The 21,182-nt window shown below is 36.9% G+C and overlaps 1 protein-coding gene across 1 annotated transcript; it reads left to right on the plus strand.

The window, feature by feature from the left end:
- The first annotated feature begins 1,642 nt into the window (after positions 1 to 1,642).
- On the plus strand, positions 1,643 to 9,294 carry LOC105445257. The gene is made up of 7 exons (XM_030988278.1): positions 1,643 to 1,681; positions 1,879 to 1,912; positions 2,638 to 2,747; positions 3,613 to 3,808; positions 5,622 to 5,721; positions 6,967 to 7,207; positions 8,865 to 9,294. The coding sequence occupies exons 1-7, from the start codon at positions 1,643 to 1,645 to the stop codon at positions 9,177 to 9,179; spliced, it is 1,035 nt and encodes a 344-aa protein (XP_030844138.1). The 3' UTR covers positions 9,180 to 9,294.
- The last annotated feature ends 11,888 nt before the right edge of the window (positions 9,295 to 21,182 follow it).

Here is a 21,182-nt window from a genome sequence, read left to right on the forward strand (position 1 = left end):
ATGATTTAACTAAAACAAAAATTACTCTATATTAGTGCATCCACAAAAAAACATATTACTATCAATCTAACTTGGATGCTGGTGTGAAGAAATAAGTTTCTGAGGGGGAAAATAGGAAATTTATGTTATCAATATAAAGAAAAGAATTAGTGGATAGTGAGGACATGACGTCACAGACTGATGAGTGAGTTGCCAATTTGTCTAGTGATTTTCAAAGTTTTTCATATTATTAAAAATTCATAACTTCTTTTATTAGTTATCCGATTTTGCTCAAACTTTTTTGATTGGTTTTCTGATTTTTCTGTTTCTATAGAAAGTAAATTATTTTTGGAGTGGACTTGCCCTTTAACTAAATTTAGGAGACGAAGTTGCATTTGTCTTGTTTTATCCATGTACAAAGTGGCTTTAATCGAGTGTCTTTTTCAATACAAACTTAAATGTTTCATTGCAGATATTAACGAATGTGATTCTAATCCTTGTTCGAATGGTGGAACATGTATAGATGGTGTCAGCTCTTATACATGTAATTGTGCTCCTGATTGGACTGGAACGAGCTGTGGTAACTAAATTGTGTCTTAATTCTCTGCAGACTACCAAATAAGATTTGTCAGAAATTCTTCTTTAAAAATAAGTTTGTCCCTTTTTCGTGTTTAACTTTGTCTCAAAAGTTATATTTGTTTCTGGATACGTGTTTTATATTACATCTGCTGAAAATGAAATTTCGACCACATACTGTAAGTGCGTCGTGACGTTATTTTGGCGCCATTTTGTATATTTGTTCGAAAGAGTTTCTTTAATGTGCTTCAGTTAATTTCCTTTAGTTTCATTTTGATCTTAATATCTTTTACTGTGAAGACGCAATTAATTCATCTAATGAAAGTGCGTATCAATTATCGATATCGCCAATACCCCCAAAATGCCCGAGGCCTCGTTGCATAAAACTTACCATTGATGGTAACTTTGCCATCGATGGCAACTACCGTGGTAACAGGGCTCAACAGCCAATTAAAATCAAAGTGTCCATGGTAGTTACCATTGATGGCAAAGTTACCATCAATAGTAAGTTTTATGCAATGGGGCCCTGATGTGCGACTCTTGGATGTAATTTCGAGCAACTTCCTGGGCTTTCATACTAAATGGTGCATGCATGCGGCGTGCGCGCAGTATACGTATTAATGCACAATATACATATCCAAAAGCTATATCGAGATTCCACTCTTGTCGGCTGCTACTGAGTTCCTTGCATTTTTTACAAGTAAATGATTGTTCGAGAAGAAATACTTAGAGAATCCACTGCCTGCTCATCATTTTGTAATTATTATATGTCAAAATGTTTACAAACCGACTTTGATTCATGTTAACTTGAAAGTTACTGACAAGTGTAAATGGTGATACAACTGTAAAGTACGAAACAGAAATCGTAATAACAGTCATGTTTGCGAGGTCTCAAATTTTCGATCACCTTATTTCATGGGCAGTGTCATAAGAGCTTAAGAACTTAAACACATGACAACATTAATATATATACAACAAAAGAAAAGTGACTGAGAGTATTTGCCAAAATATTGAAAAGTAAAGAAGAGTGATCATTGTGATAGGAGTGTAGAATGAACCACAAGTAAACAGAGAACAAAAGATAAAAATGAAGGGTGTAATAGAAAAGGTTTTCACAGAAGTTCAGGTAATTAGACAGTGCAGAATGTCCTAGGTGTAATGGTCATGGTCCTAACGATGCTCATGAAACAAAGGGATCAAACAATCTGAGAACTCGCAAAAACGACCCTCAACAGGGTTTCTGTTTATTACTGTATGTGCGCACTTGTCGCAATACTGAATACTGATTAGTGTATAACATATTTTATATATTATTTTGCAGAGTGTGAACTCAACGGCAGCGTTTGTCCGAAAACAGGTATGTTCCTCTCTAACATAAGTTAAACCGCGAAAAGTCTGCTGAAGTGACACTCCCGTCCTTTGCCTCATGTTATCAGTCCATATAACTGTGTTTAAAAGGTTATCATGGAGCTAATCAAGACCAGATTTGGCTATCCCTGCAAGGCCATTGTGTTGCAGAAAGCAATTCTTTCCTCAATTGGTGCATATTGATTTGTGCCTACATGTTTATGCAATTGTGGCGAACGAGCGATCATACCAATTAGCGCTGATGGCAAATTAGGGATTCGAGTGGTGTACGCTTTGTACGCTGAGGGACGGCTTTGGGTATATATTATCATTATTATTGCTGTACATATTTGGGAGTCAGGTAGGAAGGAGAGAACCCCTATCACTTTTTTCTTCCATTTTTACTAATTGAATCCACTTTCACCGTCTATCGGTAGGCCTGAAATATAACATTGTGTGGTTATACGACACTTAGCCCTGCGAAAATAAACGTATTAATTTGGAGGTGCTTGCATTAAATTTTTACACTTATCTCGATTAAATTCATTTATAATCAAACAGAGGTTTGCAATCAGTCGCAAAATGGTAATGGCCAATCATGATCATTATTGCATGCACATTGTGTTCAAAAGGTTGACCATTAACCAATCCAAATCTTGGTTTCAAATGTGTAATTGACCTCAAAGCGTTGTGTTACGTGGGCCTGTTTATGTTTTTTCGTTATAAATAATATAGCTACGTTTGTGGGCAATGTCACTGAGGACTCCAGTACTGCCACTAGTGGTCGAAGGAAACGTGCAGCTGTTCCCACTGGGTCACCAGAGGTACGGATTCTGCTGGATTCAGTAAGTGTTACCTTGGTCATTTCTTAAAATTGTCATTCGGCCATTTGGGAAACTCTCTATGCAAGTGTATCTAATAAAATAAGTCGTGTACATCTAGAATGTATAAAGTCAACCTTTATCCGGCATTCTATGGACCAAGAAGAAATTACAGAATAGCATCAAACCAAGTCCACGGAACCCAAGCCGGACTCGGGTTTCGTGTAGGTCCTACTCCATGAGAGTGTGTATAGGTGTGTTGAGTAGTGTACTCACAAGTTGTTTTTAATTTGATATGAAAGCGTATTTAAAAATCTCGTAAGTAATATTGAAGCTTATATTTTGAATGTAGTTTAGCCACATGTAACCCCTAACAAACAGAACAAAAAGTACGTTTGGGTGATTGGTACACTTTATAATGTTTACTGTTTTATTATTCTAAAAGGGTGCGTTGCATTCTTTAAGTAAACAGAATATTCTTAAGTGCGTCGATACAAATTATTTCATTCACCTGTTACGAATAATTTCAATAGTCAGAAAGCAAATTGCATATCTTACGTGTTGTTATATGTATGAAAAGCCATGTTTGTCCTACTTAGCAACGACTTATGTGTGCGATTTGAATTCTGACTATTAAGATACATTTATTCGTAACAGTTGAATGAAATAACTGGTATTGAGGCGCTTCAAAAAGGCATATGCATAAATATGGTTACATAACGAATATTGCCTATTATCTGTTGATGATACCTGAATTGGCTTCTGTTTGCTATTGCGCAAAAAATAATGCTGTGAAAAATATATTTTTTACAAGTTTTGTCATGTTTGTATTGCTGTGTAAAATTGAATAACTGCATCATCAAATCAATATTCGTCTCTATCTCTTTAGATCGTGAGTACTATCGACAGTCTTCCAGAAGTAATAAGTGTAAATGGAATAGCCATTTCGGCGAATGATGACGTCATAGATCTCCTCACAGCAATGGTCAGAATGGACGTGACCTTTAAGAATAACATCACTATTCAACAGTTGTTCTTACTCGTGATAGCCTCTATCAACAACATCCCTGGAGTCGACGTTCAAAGTGAGTAATGCAGCAATACTACATTCGCCGCTCTTTACCCTGGTGTTAAATGGGTCCGATAGGAAGGAGTTCATTGACTGCTGTTGGCAATGGAATATGTAGCCTGGCTGCGAGTTTTATTTCTGTCAGGACTTGCGCCACCGACGAGACAGGGCAGTATTCACGCTATAACTTGTGGCTATAAAACATGAATTATTCATAAATTTTGGCTGCTTACAGCGTGTGACGTAACAATGACATAACCTTAAGGGTTAGGATTAGGGATATAATAATCATGCAAACCCATCGTACATCAACCCATCGTTGGCTTGATCGGTAAGGTCAGCGAATGAAAATCTTAGGGGTGTGGGTTCGAACCCCAATAATATTTCTGTCCTATTTCTGGACGTTATAAATAGTGAGGCAAAGCAATAAATATTAAAAGTCTACTTGCTTGTGACCTCTTTCCAAGCTGCTAAGAACGTAAAAATATATCAGCCAATCAGAAGACCGAAAATACAAACCTGTTCATGAGTGGGTGATGGTGAATACTGCCCTCTCGCGTCGGTGGCGCAAGTCCTGGCAGAAACAAAATATCGCAGCCGGGGTGATATAAAAGCGCCTTGAGCGGGCCTGATCCCCTTGGTTGGTGGGTATATGCGCTTTAACAAATACCAATTTTGTTTTTTCTTCTCTCTCGTCTTCTTCTCCTCCATCTTCTTCTTATCTTCTTCTTTTTCATTATTAACTCACCTGAGTCAAGGCTCAAGTAAGCTACTGTGGTCGGTTTTTGTCCCGCCCGTCGTCCGTAAACTTTTCACATTTTCAATTTTGTCTCAAAAACCCAAGGGGGCTTTGGAACGGCCTTCAATTTCCACTATCCAAACAGAAATGTGAGAAAGGCAAACTTAAAATATACACGTGCACGTGCGAATTTTTAAAGCTGAAAATTGAAATATAATTTTAAAAAATTGTTCCATTTGAATCAAGGTTATCTCTTCAAAGGTTATATAGCCGCATTCTATATTTCATGTTCTGATATGTCATTAAGTGACAAGAAATGATTTCAGACCAAAACGTTGGTATGGATTCTGGCTTAGCATGTTAGGAATCATTTCCATGTGAAGAAGACCTAAAATTGTTTGAATGGGATGCCTGCCCCAGCAAGGGACTTGGGAGCAGCAACCTTAAGTTACCGTGCTGTTTCAATATATTCTATGTTCCTGATGCAAAGGGGATGGGAGCTAGGTCCCTTATTGCGAGGTCCCTATTTTCATCCGCTCATGTGAACGTAAGGCCTGTGGACCTCTTGTTATTATTGCTATTATTGTTATTATTTTTTATTATTGTACTATTGTATTATTATCATTATTATTATCATTATTATTATTATTACCATTATTATTATCATTATAATTGTTATTATTATCATTATTAGCATTACTATTAAACATCATCATCATCATCATAATTATTATTATTATTTTTATTACTAGCTTAACTAATATCATCATCATCATCATAATCATTATTATTATTATCTTCATTATCATCATTATCATTATCGTTATTATGATTATTATTGTTATAATTATAATTATCAAGGTTATTAGCGTTATCATCATCATCATTCTGGATGTAGCTCTTCACAGGATTAATGCCTGACCAAAGGGCACTAGCACATCGACTTGGTTTCGAACCCGGGTCTTCCGGCTACGAGACCACTGCTCTACCACTGAGCTATCGCATATCCTATTGCTCTAACAAGTACAGTGTATACGTTGCTAACATTTCATGACGGGAGGCAAACGTTTTAAATCATTTCCATCCGCAGGTTTTGAGCTGCAGACTGATCCATGTTCATTGGACAATCCTTGTAGAAATGGTGCTACATGTGAAAGGGTCGAGCCCGGCTCTGCGAATGTCACCTGCATGTGAGTTTCTCCTGTTTTTATGTTCTGTAAATATGCCCTCATTTTCTGTATTTCAGCAGGACAGGGGGCTTTGCGTGAGTCTATCCATACAGGCCCGAATTCACAAAGGAGGTTTGTCGACATCATTTGACGCGTTTTGACGCGTATTTTACAAACCTGGTTTGTAAAAAACAAAAGGAGGTTTGTCGAAACAAAAGGAGTTTTGTCGACAAACCTCCTTTGTGAATTCGGGCCTTAGGGTTTGTGGAACAGGGAGAGTGACGGGGCGGAGCACGGTCATACTTGGAAAATTAAATGTGAATTTTCAAGTCTATTTGATGGGTAAGAGTGCGGGAAATGGTCCAGGGATCTTTTTTGCTCGTCATTTCCGTCACCACCCCCCTCCCATAACGTGCCCCAACATCCACTGTTACAGTAGTTGGGCCAATGCAGCGGGAAAGCATGTTTAACAGACGATTTACATTCTTTGATAATATAATTTTACCCTCATCCCTAAATTTATGAAGGATATCCCCGGAACAGGTTGCATGCAGTATTACAATACAATACAATACAAGTTGCCAGACAGACATGCTGTAGCATCACCAGGAAGACAAAGGCAATGATGATGTCTTGTACATATGTATGCAAGCATGCAATTCTACTATGAAAGTGTGTTAAGCTGGGGGAAATTACATACCATTGTCTATTCTAGAATATTAGTTTAGTCTGACATAGCAACTTATATGTTGCTATTGTTTATGGTATTGTAACAGGTGGTCAACTTTGGCAAAGTTACATGACACTTTCTCAAGTTAGCTCATTGATGACTGATAGATGATGTCACAAGGGGGATGAGATCTAGAGGTTTTTAGGGTGGAGCTTAGAAAGTTTGAAAACAAACATTTCAAAAATATTTAAAAATCTATGAAACAAATTCAAAATGTTACATATCAAAATATGAGATGTATGCAGGACTGCACACCAACAGGAATACACTTGTATTTCGATGTCATGGGCCCTTTAAGAAGTCCGCGTAAGACAATAAGTTACTAAAGGTGTGGTCTGAACATTTATGCTTGGTCCCATCTACCAGGTTTCGTGTACAGTGTATGTGAAGCTCAACTAGACTGACTCGATATTTATACTGGTCATTCCAAAACCTCACAATATACACCAGCTCTTATGTGCTACATACTCAAACTTTTCTTATTCATATTGATATTACATAACCGATACAATACTCACCTTTGTCTTAAAAATTAGTCCTCTAAGTGACGATGGCGGTCCAACAGCACTTAGCATCGCCCTGCCCATCGTGGCCGTCCTGGTCATTTTCATCCTTCTTACCATGGGTTACCTTGTACGTCTCTACCGTGGCCGGAGGTGGCAAATGGAGACGTTGTACGGTGTATCGCATGGAATGACGGGTAACTTCAAGAAGGACACCAGTCGGAATAGACGTTCCAACCCGTCACCATACCGGCAGACAGAACACTTTGTTAACGTAAGTCCTCAATATCACTTTCAAAATTTTACCAAGAAAGGGGAGGGGAAGGCGCAATATCCCCCCAAAATGCTGAAAAGCAGGGGGGAAAGGGTCACCAGGATTTGTATGTGCCTTTATACTTTTACAAATTCAAGCAAGCAAAGAGAAATGCATGTACCCCCCAAAAACATGAAAAAATATGAAGAAACAAAATTGAATTACCTAAAACAAATAAAAAAAACGATGGGGAGGGGGGCTGGGCATACTTTGTGACTCGTTTATGTCACGTTTATTCCGAAGGGGGTGGGGCATTTGCATGACGTCCCAGATTTGTGCTACGATAAAAACGTTAGTTCTGTCAATCGAACTTGGGCACTGCTTCCTCCAGTTCTCCTCCTGGGGCCCGTCTTCTAAAGAGCTGATATCACTCTCCACTATGTACATACGAGAAAGGAAACTGCAAACTTGCTATTGATAGGAAGACTTGCGATTGATTTTGATCAATCGTAACTCTTTATAAGACGGGGCCCTATACCACCAAGCCGATATAATCATTGAGGGAGACTCATTAGCATAAGTCGTTGAGGTCTGACCTAGAGCAACGATATCCTCTTCATTTTCCTCCTAAACAATTTGTTTGCTTGTAATACAATCAGTGGCGTCTTTACGGCTAACAGGGGGCCTGTTTCGTTAGTGGCATTTGAAGGGGCTGCAAAAACCGCAAAAGAGGGGGCACACAAGATGCAAAAGAAAAGAGAGAGGGGAGGAAAGGGAAGAAGAAAAAAACATAAAATTAATTTCTCGAAGATAGTTGATATGGTATTTCGGCAAAATATCCCTTGTGTTATACCACGCATTGACAAAAGTTCTTTGACGTTCACTGTTTGAGTAGTTGATACGATTGTAAGCACTATGAACATGACTGACAAAGAAAGCGGACAAAATATACAGTTCCTCAGATAGACAAAGGAACATCCCTTCACTGCTATTATGTAAAAATGTGTAGAACAGGTATCACATGCATATTCACCTTTTTACATAATAGCAGTGAAGGGATGATCCTTTGTCTACCTAAGGAACTGTATATTTTGTCCGCTTTCTTTGTCGTCATGTTCATAGTGAAGGCTCGTTCAGAAAAGACGTGGTAACGACCCCAAAACACGCCTGTTGTGTACGTGTAAATGCAAGGCAAATGCGCACAACAAAGGTACAACGTGTATTCACTGAATTCCGTGTTAAAAGATCCAGGAATGTGAAGCATATACGTCATCACTAGGCCTCTTTACATGTCAACGAAAACATTTTGAAAAATCAAGTTTTTTACTAACATTTACATTCCTGGAAATACCCTCAAAAACCCGTGGAAGTTTGCTCATACCGATTTGTTGTGAGTAGTGTCGTACGCCACTCCTCAGTGCCCTGCATGCGTTAGCACGGAAGCAACACAACGATGAAACTTCGGCAGGCGTATCATGAAACTACAATCGAGAGGAGGATTTTTCGATTTCGATCTTTCGTCGTCTTTGCAAGTGGTATCTTTGCCGGAATGTGAACAAATTGGCGATTTCTGTTTCTAATGTATATGCAGCTATTAAATAGATCGGCCGTGGTTTTGCCGCTTTATATCTTAATGAGGCTTCGTAACTTATGCTATTCTTTTTATCGAACCTATCAGGAAAGCACTCCGGGAGCGAGACGAAAGCGGAGCAGAAGTATCGGCCACCTGTCTTCGGGACACATCAACCCTCCATTCGTGCACAAATACAAGGATGGGCTAGAGATGGGCTGGAGCTCGAATACTGGTGATGTGTTTCGTGATGATAGCGAAGCTCAGGGCTTGTCTTCTCGGCAGACGGTAGACGACAATGGATTTTCATATAGATATCGAACAGCCAGTGGTTACTGGACAGAGGCGTCCTACTCAAACGGCGCCCCCACAAGGAATGGCCAGAATAAATTCCACCATGGATCCTTGGACACGTACTTTTAAACGAGTCCGTGAAAACCAGACAGAGATTTGTTATGAGGTTGAGAGGGGTGACCTATTCATGCATCCAGTAGCTTATTTGGTATGGAATTGAGCTAGCATAGTCCCTCCCCCCCCCCCCCCCACCCTGTTTAGATTCCTTGACACACAAAGGAATACTTCTTCTCGCCGTCCGCCCTATGTATTCCTCATGTTGGGTTTCCATTCTATTCCACATTTCTCTCTGGTTGGGATTCCTCACCATTGCTGGATACGCCATTGTATTTATCTATTTGTATGCTGTCACTTCGCTCTGTGTGACTTTTGCTATGGTTTCTTTTACTTGTCTTTCGTAGATTACTGTTAACGGCATAAATATTAGCTTTAAAATCAACCTTGCAAACCTTTTGTATGTTGAATTACTGTAAGTTGTGTTTGCTATAAATACAGGGTGTCCAAAAAGCAAATGCAACAAGATTTTGATTGGTAACATGTGGCTTTGTGCAAACACTGATACGCATTCCTGCTTGTACACTAGATAATAGCCGGGATTAACGCCCGTGGTTCGATTTGTTACATCAAGGGATACAGCTGATTCGAGATTAGTGTTACAATTAATTATTATTTACGATAACATGATATCAAGAATTTTGTGATATATTTTAAGAAAAAAATAGTAACCTAAACGTGTATATCGTGCCGCCTTCTACTTTCTCTTCTATCATACTTCAAAGTTTGTATTCCTATATTATTATAAATGTATGATCGTACATTACATGCCTCTTAGTGACAGTACTTGAGATGTACGTAAACTGCCATATATTGCTCACAATGTTATGTGCCGACCGCCGTGTCCCATATTGCATCACCAACTTCATGACGCGCGCATGATGACGCTTGGGTTCAGAAACCGGAAATCGCTTCTATAATATGTACACCTTAAAAGAAGAGTGGCACATTTGAAAGTACACTACAGCAGTGGTAGCGATGTTGGTAAAACACGTTGCTTTTATTTAAAAAGAGATCTTGTATTTCTACTTGTCTCAAATTAAATGGAGGCATATTTTAGCAAAATATTGCTTTATTTTAAGAACGCTACCCTGAAATCCAATGTGTTGCATATAACCGGCCGCTCGAAATGACTTCAAACAAAATCAACCATTTAAGCACCTTCTCGGAAGTGTGTGAACATTACAAGGACGTATTGCCTAATCTGAAAATAATGTACGTGTATGTAGGCAATACTTCCACTGTGTTTTGAAAATTGATATCTAGAAAGTATTGGTGATTCTTATATTTTGTTGTTGTCGTTAGTAGAGTTATTATTGTTATTATTTTCATTGTTGATGTTATTCATATCATTTTGATAATTATTGTTATCACCATATATTAATATGCTGCTTTATTTTGCAGCTGAACTATACTATATACTTTTGGAAAATAATTTACATTTTATAACAGTACTATTTCAAATATGCATGATATATGTTTTTTTATCAAATCAATGCATTTAAGCAGAATCCTATATTTGATTGGATTGGTTGAAATGGGGCTTGTACTTTGTTGCTATATATTCAGATATCAAAATATCTAAGATTCGACTTATGTTATTTTCAACATTTCAATTAGTTATGAACTTAAATGATAGAATTTAAAAAATGATTATTAAGAATTACTATTCATTCATGATAAAAATTCCTATCCTTCGGGACCGATCGCAAAGACTTCAACGAAATCATCCTAAGAAAATTTCAATAGCTTTTTGCCTCACTTTTTGAAATGTGCGAAGATTGCAATGACATTATATATACATTCGTTACAGTCCTGCTTTTTTCATGCATGATTTATATTACAAGACAGTTGATATCGTGTAGTCCATGTGTATACATGTATTTAGAATGTAATTATGTTGTAGTTCTTTCATGTACAAAAGAAAAGAGGGGGAACATAAGGGCCATATTGAAACACAGATGTTGAATAAAGATATATTTATTGTATTTACAACACTGCTTTTGAATGAATTATGATTTTAGTATATATCAATAACAATCAGAAAGTAATTAGATGTAGTCACGATTACCATATTATCGTATAATCATGTTCATCTGGTCATGATTGTTATGTTTAATCATGATTATTAGGTAATTATGATCATCGTGCAACTAGTTATCCTCCTCGCTATCATGTAATTCTCCTGGCTATCATGTAATTATGATTATCATTTTATAGTGAAATAATAATAATCTTGTAATTGTTTACCATGATTACATGCGATCGTCCAATCATAATTTTTGTGTGATCATTAGTATCATACTGATAATATGTCCATTTACATAGCACGGCTACGATACAAATATACTTACAAAGCATCATGGTATTACCCCGGATGCACGCCCGTAACTTAGATTTTAGTGGGGATGCAGAAATTATATGAGGTGGACCATTTTGAGGCCGCAAAGTGTCCGAGCGACGGAAGGCTCTAGAAGGAGGTCTGGGGGGGGGGGATCCGAAGGGGTCTTGGGAGGGTGTTCCCCCTTCCCGGGGTAGGTAGAATTATGGCATATTTATGTCTGAAAATCAAGTTTTAGGTAAATTTGTTAACATCAAAATTGTTTCTCTAATAACTGTGTCCTACCTTTGTTGTTTGTACCTTTTTCTTACCTATATCATACTGAGCATCCTCCCCCTTGGATTGCTCTTCTAAAATATGTCTACTACCTCATCCAGGTTGATGACCTTGTCATGATGAATATGCATGAGCAGTGGCGTAGCTTGCCCTCATACATTCTTCGTCTTCCAGATCGTCGTTTTCAACTTTTTTTTTTTTTTTAGACACTCCATATTTTTGGAGTTAGAAAGTTTCCCGTCATGATTAATGTTATCACCGTATATTAATTTTCGGCTTAATATTGCAGCTGAAACTATACTCTATACATTTGAAAAATATTTTTACATTTTATTACTGTACTATTTCGAATATGCATGTTATATGTTTTTTATCACATTTAAGCAGGTACGTGTTATGGTAGGGATTAGTTGAAATGGGACTTGTACTTTGTTGCTATATATTCAGATATCGAAACAACTAAGATTCGAATGGACGTATTTTCAATATTTCAATCGAATATGCATGATATATGTCTTGTTATCAAATAAATGCATTTAAGCAGGTTTCTATACGTATTATGCTTGGGATTGGTTAAAATGGGGTTCGTACTTTGTTGCTATAATATTCAGATATCGAAATAACTTAAAGATTCGAATGGAAGTATTTCAATATTTCAATCAGTCATGAACTTAAATGATAGAATAACAAAACTATTATTGATAATTACTATTCATTCAAGATTTTAAAAAAAATATTCCTATCCTTCGGAACCGATCGCAAAGACTTCAACAACACTTCAAAGACAACACTGCTTTTGAATGAATATGTAATTACATGTAGTCACGACTACCATGTAATCGTATAATAATGTTCATCTGGTCATGATTACCATGTTTAATCATGATTATTAGGTAATCATGAGCATCGTGCAACCGTGTAATCCTCCGGCTATCATGTAATTATAAATATCATTTTATAGTGAAATAATGATTATCTTGTAATTGTGTACCATGATTACATGCGATCGTACAATCATAATCATTGTGTGATCATTAGTATCATACTGATAATATGTCCATTTACATAGCACGGCTACGATACAAATATACTTAACAAAGTTTCATGCTATTACCCCGGATTCAGGCCCGTAACTAAGATTTTAGTGGGGATGCAGAGATTATATGAGGTGGACCATTTTGAGAGCGCAAAGTGCCCGAGCGAAGGAAGGCTCTAGAAGGAGGTCTGATAAAGTAAGTGTTAGGCGCTATATAAGCAAATATAATTAATTATTTGTTCATTGTGAAAATAAAACTTCATATCTGAAATAGTATACCTTATCAAAACACCCCATGTGATATATATTTGATAATCTTGCGGCTACCTATACTTTGTTTCCATGAATTCGACGTTATTGCAAACTATATAACTCGCGGCAAAAAAATATTATCGCGGCACCTCAGTTGATAAACGCTCTACAAGATGGAGGGGATATATCCGTTGCCCCTTTAGAGCGGGAAGGTTTTACATTCTAAAGTTAAACGGACACACACACATACTCTCTCTGTCTCTTTTCCGGAATGGCCTCTATATTTTACTCCCATCTTAAAAGTGGACGATCAACCTTTATATATATATCTATTTTTTTGTATTTTAATTGCTTGTAAAAAAAAAAGTTAATTTCATTGAAGTGTCCACATTTTCTTCCACTGATGAATTTATTTTTTCCTCACTGAAAATTGGGATAAATAATTTTACACCTGTTACCCGCCCCCCTCAAAGGAGAGTGGATAGACAAATACCCCTCCCCACCCCCCTGATTTACGCCCGTAGTTCTCAACATAAGTGAACCCCATTTGGGTTCTATGCTTAGGTATTTTATTTGGGGAAAACCCCAAAGTGTATTACTGTGAAGCCAATATACAGGCAAGCGCTCCGAATCAATGAGCATTGCCGAATTTCTATTCATGAAACTTCCAGAAATACCAGCCTTTTCGTTTTCAATTGATATGCGTGGGCATATGAATATGAATGATCAACCTATGAGTAGAATATCTTCCATTGACAAGCACAATTTTGGATTTCTCATTAGCTTACCACGAACATTAGACAGAACGGGAACAGCATCAACACTGTCAATGAGACAGGCATGTAGAATCAGCGTGGCCAGTGAAATAAATACAATCATGCTAGGGGAGCAGCGAAAATTATGCTAAATCGCCAAAAATTATGGCAAAACCCCCCAGACATCGAATTGTTCAGGAAATATTTTGCGCCGACTAAGCCATCCGCTGAATCGAAGCGGGGGGGGGGGGGAGGGGGGGGGGGGGTAAGAAGCAATTTGTTTGAAAGATTTACCATCATACCTACATGTACTTGAAAAACGTATTAAAAATGCTTTTAAAAAAGCTCAAATTATGCCAGAATTTCGCTAAAAACAGCCAAATTATACCAGGCATAATGCAAGATGCTAAAAGGGTCAACATTATGCCAGAAAGCATACTTATACTAAATCTGGCAACATTGTGTAGAATCGGGTTGTTGCATTACTGTTGTTTATGTGTGAGGTAGAGTGATGCCCTTCCATATTCCCAAATACTTCACACGGGAAGAAAACTGCAGATAATTTATTATAAGTATAATTATGGCGAGAAGAATGCTTTTGCCTTTGATAATTCCTAAATCTCAGGGTATCTACTTAGCAATCAGGCTATCCAAATTGCCTTCACGTAGTTTCTCTCACAAGGTAATCGCATGACCAGAACTGATCTATATCTTTGACTTTCTAATTTTACAATGAGGTTTTCTCCAAGCCCAATGTAGTCACTACCGCTGATACTCCATGAATTTAAATACATGTTATCCTACTTTTTTTTTCCTTATTTTGTTTCCATTTGTCACACATTTAACGTTTTGTGATCTTGCACAGATTTATTGTGATTTTTGAGAGTTTGTACTGCGCGGTGTTTTCAGCAATTCAGAAAGGAGGTAAAGATCAGTAGATATGATAAACGAGATTAATGGAAGAGACGAACAGACAGGGGTAAGTTTAGATAACATCAGTGGGGAAAATCCGTTCTGGGAAGGGGAGGGGGAGGGGGGGGGTGATCACAACCAAGTAAATCCTTTACTCAGTCAGGCAAGTTGCAGTAGAGTGTTTGGGTCAGAAGATCACAATTAAACGCACAAATATACACACAATTCTTTGGATTGAGAGTGAGATTTGGAAGAAAAACCTATATATGTATATATATTTTGTATTTTAACAGCTTTTACAAACAAAGGTTACTTATATTGAAGTATTCAAGTTTTCTTTAACTAATAGATTTATCTTTTCCATAGACAATTGGAATATATAATTTCACCCCGGTCACCCCCCCCCCCCTCCCCTCTCAAAAAAGGGGGGGGGTGGACATATATCCCTCCCATCCCCCCCCAGATTTACGCCCGTGGTCCTCACCATAAGATCACCCCATTTGGGTACTATGCTCATTAGTTTGGGGAAAACCACAAAGTGTGTTAGTGTGAAGCCAATACAGCCGCAAACGCTCCGAGTCAATGAACATTGCCGAATTTCTATTCATGAAACTTCCCGAAACACTGTTTACCAGCCTTTTCGTTTTCAATTGATATGCGTGGGCATATGAATATGAATGATCAACCTATGAGTAGAATATGTTCCATCGACAAGCACAATTTTGGATTTATACTTAGCTTACCACGAACATTAAACCGAACGGGGAACATCGTCGACACTGTCAATGAGACAGGCATGTAGAATCAGCGTGGCCAATGATAAACATACAATTATGCTAGGGGAGCAGCGAAAATTATGCTAAATCGCCAAAAATTATGCCAAACGCCCAAACATCGAATTGTTCAGGAAATATTTTGCGCCGACTCAGCCAACCGCTGAATAAGGGGGAGGGGGAAGGGGTAAGAAGCAATTTAGCGACGGCTTAGAAAAACAATATAGAAAATTGGAATGATTTACCATCTACCTACATGTACTTGAGAGATATATTAAATTTTTTTTTTTTTTTTAAGCATAAATTATGCCAGCATTTTGCTTAAAATAGCCAAATTATGCCAGGCATAATGCAAGATGCTAAAAGGGTCAACATTATGCCAGGAAGCATACTTATACTAAATCTGGCACCGTTGTGTAGAATCGGGTTGTTGCATTACTGTTGTTTGTGTGTGAGGTAGAGTGATGCCCTTCCATATTCCCGAATACTTCACACGGGAAGAAAACTGCGGAAAATTCATTATAAGTATAATTATTGCAAGAAGAATGCTTTTGCCTTTGATAATTCCTAGACCTCAGGGTATCTACTTGGTAATCAGGCTATCACAATTGCGTCCACGAAGTTTCTTTTACTATATAATCGCATGAGCAGAACTGATCTATATCTTTGACTTTTAAATTTTACAATGAGGTTTTCTCCAAGCCCAATGCAATCACTACCGTTGATACTCCATGAATTCAAATACATGTTATCCTACTTTTTTTCCTTATTTTGTTTCCGTTTGTCACACATTTAACGTTTTGTGATCTTGCATAGATTTATTGTGATCTTTGAGAGTATATATTGCGCAGTGTTTTCAGCAATTCAGAAAGAGGTAAAGATCAACGGATATTATTAACGTGATTAATGGAAGAGACAAACGGAAAGGGGTTAGTTTACGTTAGTTTACTGATACGTGTGACGTCCATTCAAGGCAGTGCATTAAAAGGACGTCGATCGTAGCAATCCACGTTGTCGTTGTGCAAATCTAAAAGTCCCTATTATTAACATGATTAATGGAAGAGACGAACGGAAAGTGGTTAGTTTAGATAACATCAGTGGGTAAAATCCGTTCCGGGAAGAGGAGGGGGATGATCACAACCCAAAAATACCACTTACTCGGTCAGGCAAGTTGCAATTAAACGCGCAAATATACACACAATCCATTTGGATTGAGAGTGATATTTGGAAAGAAAACCTATATTATGTATATATATATATTTACTATTTTAACAGCTTTTACAGACAAAGGTTACTTATATTGAAGTATTCAACTTTTCTTTAACTTATAGATTTATTTTTTCCATTGAAAATTGGAATATATAATTTCACGCCGGTCTCCCCCTCCCTCCCCTCTCAAAAGGGGGGGGGGGTGACATATACCCCTCCCATCCCCCTGATTTACGCCCGTGGTCCTCACCATAAGTGAACCCATGTGGGTACTATGCTCATTTGTTTGGGGAAAACCACAAAGTGTATTACTGTGAAGCCAATAAATGCTCCGAATCAATGAACATTGCCGAATTTCTATTCATGAAACTTCCAGAAATACTGTGTACCAGCCTTTCCGTTTTCAATTGATATGCGTGAATGGATATATAAATATGAATCATCACCGTATAAGTACAATGTGTTCCATTGCCAAGCACAGTTTTGCATTCATGAATTGCTTCCCAAGAGCAATAAACAGAACAAGGAACAGTATGCACACTGCCATAATAAGACAGGCAAGTGGAATCAGGCTGTAGCGAGTTATTACTGTTGCTTGTGAATTGAATTTTTAGGTGACAGTCAGGGATATCGGATATTACTTGAGATAGTCAAAATTGAATATCGGGATATATTTACTAATATGCTGCGACACTTGAGCAAAAAGGAATATTAAAGAGGTGAGTACATACCCAGCAGTAGTAGGAAGTATATACATGTACACTGTTGAGTGCCAAAAGGGCGTTAGGTTTATAAAGCCCGTCTGGCAATCAACAAATGATCAGCCGCTAAAAACAATGTTTTAATAGTCGATGTACTTCAAGCAATATCGGGTAAGGGAGGGGTGATGAAAATGGGGATGGGGTGCAGAGTTATGCCCCTCCTCACCCCCAATACTCCACACGGAAAAGGTATATATGAAGAAAAATGCTTTGAAAAGAAATTGGGAATGAGTGAAATTCCTATTGTGTTGATAATTCCGAAACCACAGGGTATCTTCTTAGTAATCAAGCTTTCCCAATTGCCTCCACAAAGTTTCTTTCACGATGTAATCGCATGACCCGAACTGATCTGTATCTTTGAATGTAACACTTTTGAGGTTTTCTCCATACAAATTGTGTTCGCCAACAGAATTGATAACATACTGCATGAAGTCAGAGTCATATGTCTTCTTGTTCTTTTTCTTTTCTCCGTTTCTCGCACATTTTACCTATTCTGCTCTTGCACAGGCAGCTTTATTGTGATTTTAAGAGTCTGTATTACGCGGTGTTTTTTTAGCAATTGACAAGGAAGTATAGATCAGCGGATATAAGGAACTTTTAGATTTGCGTGGACTCATACGTGTGACGTCCATTCAAGGCAGTGCATTAAAAGGACGTCGATCGTAGCAATCCACGTTGTCGTTGTGTAAATCTAAAGGTCCCTATTATTAACGTGATTAATGGAAGAGATGGACGGACAGGGGGGACTTTAGATTTTATCAGTGGAGGAAAATCTTTTCGAGAAGGAAACGGGGTGGGAGGAGAGGGGTGATTTTTATATTTATTCAGTCTTCTTTTGAATACAGGGTTGTCCCTTCAGAGCCGCAATGCCTGCTTTTTAAGGGTACCCTGTAGGCAATCGACAAAGTACACGACAAAACTTACAACAACACCAAATAAAAACATATACACAAAACATAATACACATTTATTTACTACTAAATAAATAAGGTAGGTTTAAACGCAGAACACGTTTCAGTTGGAAAAGACGACCTATATAAAATTCAAGCTTGGTTGAAATGAACCAAATAAGCAAGGGCATATAATTATATTTATCAATTAAACAAAACAAGTTCACATAGATTGATATACTTGCACCGATACAATAAAATAAAACAAATATTTAAACCACATTAAAGATCGAAACAGATTCCAGTGAGATAGAAGGGTTTAAAGTAAAGTGTGGCTAAAAAGTGTGGCTTAAAGTTAGTTGCACAATAGAAAGACAGCATAAGCACTCAATGGACAGTTTAACAAGACTAGAGGATAATGATACGAACAAACTAGTAAAAGAAAAAACACAACGAGTCAGCCCTCGTTGAAAGTAGCGAAATCAATTATTCATATATTTTTATTTTCAAGAAGAAGAGACTGATAGTGTCGGTTTTGATTTTTAAAAACTTGCAAAGATGATGATAATTGAATAAAAAGTTGTAATTCATTAAACTGTGAACATGCAAAGTAAAAATGTATGGCTCAAGGCATGGGCACACAGAAGATATTTTTCTGTTGGGAACCGGGGGGAATTCAATGAATTATTGATAATTGATTGCATTTTCTTTGGGTTTTTTTATTTGTGGGGACTGCCCCTTACCCTAGCTCCCGCTGCATACAGTCATGGTTCAGTGGCAAAACAATGGCCTCGTAACTGTGAGGCCCCAGGATCAGAACCGTGTCGATGTGTCATATTAGTGCCCTTTTGTTGGGCATTAATCCTCATTACTGTCATTTATGACTTAAGGGGGTAGGTCCTCTAGTTGGTGAGCATAGTAGCATACATATGCTTTAGCAGTCACGCAAAACAAACACTGGCAAATTATTATTCAATAAAATCTGAGAATGTATATTATTATCTAGATCTATTTGGAATAATTAGAAATAAATCACTGTCAAAATAATTCCCTAAATTGGGTTTAAAACAAATATTCCAACTATATGAGCGACAGCGTAGTTTTAGTTTTACTACAATTTATCTTCCTTTTTGTTTATGTTAAACTATTTTATCAAAACATCCAGCTTATTTTTTAATGTTTGGTAAACATGAGCAAACTTATCCCCTTTTGCAAAGATTGCAGTATCGTCAGCGACAAAGATACTTTTGACAAGTGTTGGAAATTAAAAACAAATATCATTGATAAAGGTGCTAATTAATAATGGTCACAGTATCAACCCCTGGGCACTCTTTCATGATTAGGAAGAAAACTAGAATAGAGCAAACAGTCGTTCAAATGTTAATGAACATGGGCATCTGTAAGTCATTCTTGTTCAACAATGTAAACAAAGAATGAGAAATAATGAGGAGGATTGGGCTCTGGATGTCTTTTGTAGTCCCATGACTGCATGGTTTTGACAAGCACGACAAAGGGGCCTCTCCTTTGTAGTTTCTCATGATCATTATTTTGTTCATTGTTTTAGATTGATCTACAAATTTAAAGATGCTTATCAACATTCAAATGGACAGATGCCCCATTTGTGCAATTTTCTTCCTTAGACTCATTATTGTCAAATGACTTTGTTCAGTCATTTATGTTTATTTTGATATGTGAAAGATATTTCTATATTGAATATTTATTTTGAAAATTAACGGGGTGTCAACTTTGTGTGTATTTATTAACATTAATTCCCTTCACAACAGTACAATATAAAACACAATGTATATATAAATTACATATGTAACAATGATTTCAACATAGAGTATACAATAAATAATTCAGATACGGAAGGAGGCGAAAACCCGAAAAAACATAACATTTGGGATAACAGTTGGGAACGCCCATAATAAGTTTACACAGTTACTGAGAGAAAATTATAGATATTATTATGAAAATTACATATTGTATGAACAGAACGTTGATAAAAAAAAAAAAAGTAAATGGAAGCAAAAAATGAGAAGAGAATCAAGTATAGGAAGGCATGTTCACTTATAAAGAGAAAATTAACTCAATTGGCCTGTGCATGTAAATAATAATAATTGATGAATACCAACTTTACTATTTAACATAATCGAGTCTTTCCAAATACCATTTGTAATCACATGCTTTACTTTAGAAATTCCAGCTACGTACGACTTTGAAAACAATAATCTAGAACTTTTTAATCTAACATGGCTGTTTTCCATAATATCTCCTCTTATATTTCTTTTACATTAACTAAACCTCGATATTTAAATTCTGACCATGCAACAAGAAGATTTTGATAAAACTCTGACAGTCCTTTTTGTATACACATCATTTTTATATCTTTCTTATTCAAATTATATCGTAAATAATCTGGAAAAAATCCAATCCTTTCAATCCAATGTCTGAATAATGATTTCCATCTACAAGTTTGTTCATCCAATAATTTGCTTATCCAAGATAAATACAAAAAAATTGTTTTCGATTCAATGCCTACCATATCAAGACTACCATCTAACTGTTTATTTATAAAGACATTTCTTTTCACTATTTCTCTTTTTGAACTCCAAAGAAAAGCATATATACTTTTATGCAATGATTTAATAACAAAAATAGGAGCAGGTACTACAGTTACAGTAACTATAATAGAATATCCCTTATAATCGTGAATATTTTTCCTTAATATTATCCAACACAGGTCTAAGAATATCTTTGAAATATTGCGTGTTAACCTCTTCTAAATTAATTGCTGTTTAAAATCAACTGTT

This window comes from Strongylocentrotus purpuratus, unplaced genomic scaffold, assembly GCF_000002235.5.
Source record: "Strongylocentrotus purpuratus isolate Spur 01 unplaced genomic scaffold, Spur_5.0 spur5_scaffold_17, whole genome shotgun sequence".
Lineage (NCBI taxonomy): Eukaryota > Metazoa > Echinodermata > Echinoidea > Camarodonta > Strongylocentrotidae > Strongylocentrotus > Strongylocentrotus purpuratus.

What these genes read in the sequence shown, in the direction of transcription:
- LOC105445257 (XM_030988278.1), top strand. Translation starts at nt 1,643, where the DNA reads ATGAAGGGTGTAATAGAAAAGGTTTTCACAGAAGTTCAG. An exon ending in CAGCGTTTGTCCGAAAACAG is followed by an intron (nt 1,913 to 2,637) that starts GTATGTTCCTCT and finishes TAAATAATATAG; the next exon opens with CTACGTTTGTGGGCAATGTC. An exon ending in TACGGATTCTGCTGGATTCA is followed by an intron (nt 2,748 to 3,612) that starts GTAAGTGTTACC and finishes CTATCTCTTTAG; the next exon opens with ATCGTGAGTACTATCGACAG.